We start from the raw sequence: 9918 nt of genomic DNA, 5'->3' as shown, positions 1-9918 counted from the left end.
TTTCTCCCATATTTTCTTTAGTTCTATCCTCTCCCTCCCTTTTTGAACATTTAAATCTCTGATTCATGTAGAATTTATCTTTATGTCAATGGAGGTATGAATCCAACTTTCTCAGAACAGCTAGGCAGGAACAGCACAGCGCATGTGCAGAGCACCATGAATCCAAATCTAAGTTACTATCCAGTGGTCCCAACACCAAGTTATTGTCCAGGTTATTATCCAGGTGTCCCAAATCATCACCTCTGATGATTGGAGAGTCACCTGGATCATATGCTACATTCCAAAGTTTGGGGCGCTCCTTCTGAACTTTCTCATAGGTATGTTTATGTAACTAATGCCTACTTTCTCACAAGACTTTAAATTACAAGAGAGACTACACTGTGTCTGCTTTATTTTACATTTGTCCTCAGAGCTCAGAATAGCACCTGGGACATAGCAGGTGCTCAATACCTATCTGTTGTATTGCAGAATGCTTATCATGTTCTAGGAAAATGTTTCCCGTTTTCCCCCACAAATAGGTCTAAAAGTGATTTAGTATTTTTAATTTAATTACAAGCATTTTACAGAGCATGAAAATAAAGAAATGTGTGGCAGGCAATAGACAACATTACCTGCCTCAGCAGAGGTACATAATAGTTTCTCTCAAGCAATGTTAATTTATTTTAACCAAAGACATTTGATTTGATCTATATGTTAACAGGAGTCAAAGAATACCGAAATGTTAATGTCTAGATGAAACACTTTATTAAGCACAATAAGATAAAGTCCATTTTTATAAATAGTAGGCACTGGGACATTGCAGATGCAATGTTCATTTCATTCTTTCATTCGTTTCTTAGTAACCCTGGAGGTCCAAAATATCTGATAAGTTGCATTTTTTTCTGGGAAGCATGATTTTGAAACCCAAGCAACTCACCTAGCTGAAATCTGAACCTAGACCACCAGGCCCACCCACATCTGCTTTTCAATGCACCTTTACTGTTTTCTTGTTGCTATTTGACTTCATTTGATCCCCACAACAATCATAGCAAGTAGAGCATTCTCTCTTTTTTACAGATGAGGAAATTCAAATAATTCTATACTGTAAGTGGCAGAAAATTTGAGGATTTGCAAAGATCTCAAGATATGTTCCTTGCAAATATCAATAACCTATTATGTTTAAAAAGTGCAGCATTCCATTGCAGAATGATTAATACATTCAAATCATTTTATTTCATTCTTCATTGGCAAAGCAGCAGCATGAAAAGCAAAATAGCACGCAACTTTGACCGAATGCAAATACATATCAAAAACCATAGGTCCATGGCATAGCAAATAATTAAATGTTAAATAGTAACAACTTATTTCATAACAGTTGTAATGGTATAAAAAAATAAAAGTCCAAGATATCCCGCCACTCTTTAGCAAGTCATGCTACATTTCTCCATTTCTTATTATTGGGATTACTATTATATGTATGTATATACATATGTATGTGTGGCATTATTTTTGATTTCTTTAAAAGGAATTGAATTTAAAATTCTTAATTCTATGCAAAGCAAGCTCTTTAAGAATCAAAGATTCCACGACAGACACCTCACTATAACATTCAAAAGAAAAGAGCATAGGACTGAGATTCAGAAAGTCATTTGTTATAAGGCACACAGCTTTTCCAGTGACCTGGTACACCTGCAAAATGAGAGGCATTTGCAATAACAACCCTAATATTCATTCAGGCTTTAAATAATCTAAAATCCTATAGTTCAATGATCTGTCTCTATGTATCCTACTCTTTATGACTATCCAGATGCCAACTTTAACTAATTACATTTACCAGACCAAACAGTAGTGAGGAAAGAGTACTGCTATCTTAATTTGGGAAGCTATGGCAGACTTCACAAGGCAAAAAAATCTCTATTGGGTGCAAATGGAAAATGCAAAATAACCTTCTAATGGATGAGAATATCCCAGGGCTGTGGCATGTTGCAATTACATACATAACTGCATCTCAGCTGAATAACTTAGAATCTGTTGAGTCTCTAAAATAGAGTAAATCAATAAATTTGATTTATTTTTATTTGACAACTATTTTGACAATTATTTTTTCTAGGAAATAGCATATATTTGTACCAAGCATTAAATTGCCATATCCCAATCGTCTGAAAAATACATTAATGTTTAATAAAATCTTCCAGTGCCAAAATAATGACGTTGGAAGGTAACTTCATTTGACATTGTGATTATTGCATAGAGTTCCTAGAAATCCAAAAGTTTAATTCCACTGACATGTGCAGTCTATAGGTTCCTGGAGTGTGTGCATGACTTCGGTGCCATTTCCTGAGCAATACAGAGGCACAGACAAGTTTCTCACTCCATTTTCACGACAGCACTTGCAGAATCTTAGATGGCTCTCAATGTTGATGTTATATATGGTAGCAGATGGGCATTTTCCATCACAAGATGCAACATTTACCTGTAAGAAGAGACAATGAGAAAAGAATTATTAAAATGTTTAAAAACTGACTATTCAATTCTCCTATGATACCAAATGAAAGCAAAACTTTATTATCACTGTAATAAGTCTCAAGCTTCTGTATATTAGAAGACTGCAAGAAAATACCAGGTTAAACTTTAATAACTTGAATAAGTCCAGGAGATGTTCCATGATGATACCTAAGACAGAAAGGCTGACATAAACTCTGAAATAAATGTGCACATATAACTAGTCAGGTATATGTACAATGTTCATCACCATCTAATGATTCTATTGTAATCTGTATTATATCATACCTCATGGAGACTGTAGTACTGGGTAGGTCACATTAAATGGGGTAAAATTAGAACTAAGACTATTTTTGCTGAGTAAAATTGCATAGTTAAAAAAATATGTAGTCAAATATATTTGGTTTAATTTCCATCTCTCTAGATTGCAATTATGATTCATAACTATTGATTATTAATGCCAAGAATAGTTTATACTTCTTTGCAAACAGAATATTTTAATATTAAAATGTATGAATAATTGCAAAGTTAAATATTGTGACAGTTGGCATTTTGTTGACTTACAAATGTATTAGTGCTATATACTTTTGGAAAGACATATACCCTTTATGTAACAAATTGTATGTTTCCACTTACAGGGTTTTGACTTATACAGTCCTGTTTCCTTATGATTGATTTAATGATCACTTTCTGGCATATTCTTTCTTCTCGTTTGCCTGATAAAATATAGAATGTATTTATTCATCAGAAAGCCCATGTCAGATTATTTCTTAATTCAATTAAACATATGCCTATATTTAAAATAAAATAATGTATATATTTATGTGAAATACATTCCTATACTTAGTATACTTAAAGTATACTTAAAATTTCCCTCAAATATTTTATGCTCAATATTTATTTTCACTTTCTAAATAGACTTTCTCATATTTTTTAGCACTATATTTATCTCTTTACCTTATTGTCCTAGAATAGAATCAAAACATTCTACGCATGCAATAATGTTAACATCAACCTGTGTGTATCATATATAGAGATAAAATATATATTTAAAATTTTAAAATTATTATTTTTAGAATGAAACATTGTATGTAGAAGTATATATACATGTATATAATTAGGCAGCTATACATGTATACATAAACCTATTTTAAAATTAAAAACAGATTTAAAGCTACTTTATCTTAATAGATTTTAATATAAAATCATACATGAAGGTAACTGAATTATTTATCAACCATTTTGAAATGTATGGATGAGTCATTACAGTTGATATTTATGGCTCTGAAATTATCTCTTATGACTTCACATTAAAATACTTTGTATTAATTAATGATATATTAAAATGCCTCTGTGGTGTGATGGATGACCACTTGATAAGACACCTAGGAATACATGTTTAGAGCTATATGTAAATAACCCTTGAATCAGGATGCAAAAAGACCAAGGTTCTTACTTCACTCTGACAATAACTTGCTTTATTACTTTAGGAAAGTCACTGAAATCATTCTGCTGAGTTTCCTTGTTTGCAAAAGATTGGAATTATATCTTCAGTTTCCAAATCAGTTTAGCCACAAAATCTTTTATGTTAAGTGCTTATATGAAATTCCAACATGTAAAGTATCTAAAAGCTAAACTACTCAGGTTGAAGCAGAGATGAGTGGCAAAGATTGCCTGAAAGTAAATTGTCCTTTTCAAGGTCACTCTTGACCTTCAAAATGCTAACTTCAAAGGTCATAGCTGAGTTCTCATCCTACTTAACTTCTCAGCAGCATTTGGCCCCATCTATCACACTCTCCTCCTTGATATACTTTCCACACTTGGCTTCTGAAACAGCCCTTTTGGTTTTTCTCCATCTCAGTTGTGACTCCTCCTCAGAATCCTATGCTTGTCCCTTCTCCTTTCCCTTGCTTCCCAACTACAGTCTGGTTGGTGGTTCAGAGTTCATGATGGAGGACAGGCTGGTGTGTACCTTATGGTGCTTCCACTTAGTGGTTAGTTACTTTAGTAGCCTTTCTATTCTCATGTCAGAAGAAAGAAGAGTTAAGGAAGAAATCATCTTTAATGTGACCTATAAGGTATCCACCCTCTTCTTTCTGTCACCTTCATCCTTGTGCTTAGCCAAACCTTGCTATTTCCTCTGCTTTCCATACTTGTTATTCTTCCTGGCTGGATTCAGACACTCAGTCTCTACCCAGATGACACCTCACCACAGAGGCATGCTCCAACCACTCACTTAAATTAGCAACCCAGTTCCCCACCCCCCATCCCTTTTATACTGTACTAATTTTCTTTATGTCAGTCGTCTCTACCTGACACAATAGTATATATTTATGTGTTCATTATGTCTTCCCCTTCTTCATAATGTGCACTAGGGCATGCAGGTACTGTTTCATTCACTATCATAGTCCCTGTGCCTTAAAGAGTGCCTGATACGTGACAGGCATCTTGTAGAAATCTATTTGATTAGCTAATTTGTGCAATGAATATAACGGGACACCTTAAATTTATTGTTAGCTGGCTGAACTTATTAGTACCAAGAGGCATTTCCTATTCATTTCTTAAAGACTATGGGAATACATTTGGTTAAGCACAGTATCTGCAATAGTATCCATCATCCAGTCTGTCCAAGATAGCCCAGTCACCCAGAAACAAAGTTTGTAGACAAGGATTTTGTGATACCAAAGCAGAAGCTATTTCACAAGTCCCTACATGTCAGATGGGAGAAACTGAGGTAGGTTGGTATTATTCTGCAACTTTAGAGAGCTTGGCAGAATTGAAAGGTCCTGGACCTGGGCATTGGACAGGCCTGAGTCCATTACTGATTAGTGTAATCAACTTTTCTAAACCTTCATTTCCTTATCTGTAGAGGAAACCATACCTACCTCCCATTTACCTCTCAACTGTTGTAAAGATTGGTTACAATACTGTCTTTAGGGGGCTTAATTGTGCCAATGTGCGGCAGGCAATAAATAGAAGGTTTATGGTCAGTTGCATAGATCTTCCCCTGCCTGCCCTTGGATAACAAAATGGACCTACTTGTTGAATAATCAGCATGGAGTTGTAGAATCCAAGGTCCTTAGTGAAGTCAAAATGCCATTCTCATCATAACCTACTTAACTTGGTGTAGCCCAGCATGTTCCAAGCAAATTTGACCAAAGAGACCTTTTAAACTTAAAACTTATATTAAAATCCTATACAATACCTTTTAGGAAATACAACAATAAAGAAATTTCTGATATTTAGGTTAAAATTCATCTGAATTAAAAATGCTTTATTCACACTCCAGAAGACTAAATTACAAAATAATTAACCACATGACAAACATTTAAATAATAACGTTATAAAATGTGCTTCCCTCTTTGCTTCATAAGATCTGAATTTTATGAGAAAGATCATAATTACCATGAGCAATTAAAACTAATCAAATGAACGCATATAATATGTCCTCACTTACAGATCTTGCAACAGCCTTCATTATAAAGCTTTACAATCCCTTCATTCTAGGAAGAGAGAAGGAATAAAGTCAAAACTCACAGTGTTTGTTCATGTCCTATTGGACTAGAAATAGAAAACTAACTCTCTTGGTGTTTTTATTAAATATCACAAAGCCTTTATTGGAAAATTATAGAAATTTAACTATTTCTAATGAGAATTTGTTTTTAAAATAAGAAGCTGATATTTTGTTTAAATTTTTGTTATTTCTTCACTAGTAAAGTGCAGAGATTAACTTACTTAAAAGAACACATTATTTATTTATTTATTTATTTATTAAAAACATTTTCAATAATGCATAAAAAATTCTTACCAAAGCAGAGTACTAATAGGTACTCTAAATTGAGGCCATTATGTTTTTTTCAACTCCTTGGAATAACCTAAGGTATTCTATGAGATAGGACTAAGTTCCTGAATATAATTGAATGTTAAAATGATGTATCTTTTTCTTTAACATTTTTTCAAAAAAAAAATTTGCTCACTTCAGGATGACTCTTGCCTAGGACTAAATTAAGAAAACTTTTATTGATTACCTTTTTGAATTCTTACAGTAAGCCGCTAATTGCTTTTAGTAACTTACCAATTACAATATAAGTAAAAGAATTTGTGCCATAAAAATGAATCTGTGAAATAAGATGATGCCTAAGATTCTTTTCAGAGCTGAAATTCTATTACTTTATTATACATGACATCCACCATCACTAAAAGGGCACATCTTGGGGAGAAAAAAAAAATCAATGAGACTATGCTATTTCTGCACACTTAAGAAAAATATTGCCTACACAATAGAACAAAGCTCACTTTTCATGAAGGATTACTATCTCCGAAATAGTTAAAGCTACAAAGGATCTTACAATAAAAATGTATCACCTCCAAAAATCTACTTTCCCAGTGGACTCTTCTCTGAGAGAATAAGGAGTTGGGGAATCTAACCTAAAGGATCAGCAGTGCTGTCATATACGCCAGGTTCCACCAGGGCTGTGCTCAGAGGAGTCAAAACAAATCTGACTTAGGCTTGTATTAAAAAGGGAATGGCATCATAAATTCTGGCTGTGTGTTTAAGAAGTAAAATTGGACAGCCTCTAATAGATTATCAATTCATACTGAAAGGGAGACTAGGTCTGCTGATCAAATGATTTTTCAATAATTCTTTGAACTAGCACAATACCCGTTCAGGGAGAATCAAAGTTATTTGGAACACCATTTATAACTTAAAGTGGCAAACTGAAGACATATAATAGGGCTTTTATGCACATGTGAAAGTGAAACATACACCAAAGTAAATAAGCCACAACATATGTATGTACAACCTTTGAAAACATATTTCCTAAATTCTATATAATACTACATTTTCTTAGATATGATAAAGTACAAACCATTTTGCATTCAGTCTCATTAAAAGGGGGACAGACCATACTGTAGTTCAGAATCATTGTCCCTTCGTCAGTCTTTACACATTCATATGTGGTACAATTATAATGCCAGGTACTCCCCTCCTAAAAATAAGAGAAAGTTACTGTTTTGTTTATTAAAATCTGATATATTTCTTAAGTAGAATATTTCCTCTCCAAGTCAAGATGCAGAGAACTTCTTGTGGTATAAAATGTCCATCTGGAAATATCCCCAAATTTATCTTAAAGGAATAAAAATACATAGATGGGGTGTGTGCATGTATGTGTGTTTGGTTTCATACCAGAACTGAGATGTAAATGTGAAATAAAACAATAGAGGAAAGAAACAAATAGGTATCTGTTTCTACTACAAGATTAATTACCCAATTTGGCCATGTGTCAAAGGTCTTGCTCTACTGTTCCCTCACTAATTATAAAACAACAAATCATATTAGCTAATATGCCTCCTTTCTTGAGATTTGTTTATCCTTCTTTCTACTCCCTTATCAGCAAAACAATTAAAAAAATCTTTGGATGACAGTGATTATTGACTCTTGCTTCTAGTTCTACACTCCTTATCATTGTTTTAAAACATATCCCTATTATTTTAGCAAATTTTTAAACATAGTAACTGTTTATTTCATTCCTGATTTCAGAATTCTTATTTAGAAATAAAAGCAGCTGGACATGTTATAATTATTGGGCTGGTAGTTGTCAATCTGTATTTTTATTTTATAACCCACATTTTAAAATGCTAGCCAAACTCTGACTTGAAGATTCCTTGTATGGTAAAGAATTTTGACGAACTTCTTTTTCTCCAGATTCTATTTTAACTTACATATCTTTAGATTTTTTTTTTTTAAGATTTTATTTATTTATTTGACAGACAGAGAGGCAGAGAGGCAGGCGGTGGGGGTGGTGGGAAGCAGGCTCCCTGCTGAGCAGACAGCCTGATGCGGGGCTCCATCCCAGGACCCTAAGATCATGACTTGAGACAAAGGCAGAGGCTTTAACCCACTGAGCCACCCAGGCACCCCTCTTTAGATCTTTTAGATAAATTAGAAAAGATCTACAAGTCCGGGTATAAGAGAAAATAAAATATTCAAATTCAAATAGTAATTCCAATATTCAGTTCTAATAGTACTATCTTATCTGAAATAAAAAATTAGTTCTTCCATAGAAATTAGATTCCTAGATTACTAAAGCTTATCTTTGAAAGAGCAAAAGTTAACGATCTTGATGTTTATTTACCTTGATTGCTTTACCTGTTGAGTTCTCAAAAAATATTCTGAACATAATTTGGTCTTTTATTTACATTTCAGGCTCTCACTGTGAATACTAGTTATATACATAGATGGTTCCTGGATTTTTGATTATGGAGTATATGTTGTCCTTTTACTAAAAGCCCCAGATTTCTGTGTTTTTTTTCAAGTAAACTCTGGTTCATTTTCTCTCACTGACACGTATGACTTCCTCATCATTTTGGAAGCTTCTGTTATCAAAAAACCTTCTTTAAAATAATATATTATTAAACAGAAATATTGCTAGGATAAAACAAACAATACCAACAACACTAATTAAATCAGTAACACTAGCTTGCACATAACCGTGAAACATGGGTTATGGCACAAGAAGACAACTGGTCATCTTTCTTTTTTTTTTTTTTTTTTTTTTTTTTTTTTAGATTTTTTATTTATTTATTTGACAGAGAGAAATCACAAGTAGGCAGAGAGGCAGGCAGAGAGAGAGGAGGAAGCAGGCTCCCTGCTGAGCAGAAAGCCTGATGTGGGGCTCGAACCCAGGACCTGGGATCATGACCTGAGCCGAAGGCAGCGGCTTAACCCACTGAGCCACCCAGGCGCCCCAACTGGTCATCTTTCTTACTTAATAAAATGCACAGGATTGGAGAAATCTATTTGGAGGGTATGTGAGTAATCCCATGTAATTAAGAACACCAGAAGTAAGACCTCTAGATAATTAAACTATGAATGGAAAAACTTAAAAATGGCAATAATAAATTGGAACAACTTTAAGATAATGTAAGTTATAAAAAATTAGTGACACTCCTACATCTGGTGACATCACTAAAAACTGCACTAATAATAGAAAGTCCCATTTTTCTCTTCTAGGGAAGGAGTAGGTCCGTCTATAAACCTACATGGAGTTATTATGAGACTATAAGAGAATTCTGAATAATTATTTTATTATTTTTGCTGAAAAGATGTGATATAGCATTACTGACTCTTGAAGTTTTCTTTGTGAAAAAAAAAAAAAACAATTGGCAAATATTCTCAATCTTTTATTTACCCAGTGAAATCTTCAATACCCGAAATAATTAAATGTGAACCTCATGAGTTTATTTCTGTTAAAATGCTTTATTTTTAAAATTTCTTTTAAAGATTTTATTTATTTATCTGAAAGAAAGAGAGGGAGAGTGAGAGCACAAGAAGGGTGAGGGGCAGTGGGAGAAGCAGACACCCCAATGAGCAGGGAGCCCATTGCGGGGCTCGATACCCAGACTCTGGGATCATGATCTGAGCTGAAGGCAGAC

General features: G+C 33.7%; 1 protein-coding gene across 2 annotated transcripts in view; it reads right to left on the bottom strand.

Moving 5' to 3' along the window:
• Positions 1-1693: 1693 nt before the first annotated feature.
• The window catches only part of OTOGL (otogelin like), a 130778-nt gene continuing 122553 nt past the window's right edge, over positions 1694-9918 (bottom strand). For both annotated transcript variants that reach the window (XM_047741446.1, XM_047741447.1), the window contains 4 exons: positions 7353-7472; positions 5939-5984; positions 3118-3197; positions 1694-2452 (listed from right to left, as the gene is read on the bottom strand). In XM_047741446.1, coding sequence (XP_047597402.1) covers positions 2252-2452; positions 3118-3197; positions 5939-5984; positions 7353-7472 — 447 coding nt within the window. In that variant the 3' untranslated portion in view covers positions 1694-2251. The remainder of the gene's footprint in view (positions 2453-3117; positions 3198-5938; positions 5985-7352; positions 7473-9918) is intronic.

Source organism: Lutra lutra, chromosome 8 (genome assembly GCF_902655055.1).
Source record: "Lutra lutra chromosome 8, mLutLut1.2, whole genome shotgun sequence".
Lineage (NCBI taxonomy): Eukaryota > Metazoa > Chordata > Mammalia > Carnivora > Mustelidae > Lutra > Lutra lutra.
Note: the sequence above shows the minus strand (reverse complement) of the source record. Positions and strands in the feature narration are given on the sequence as shown.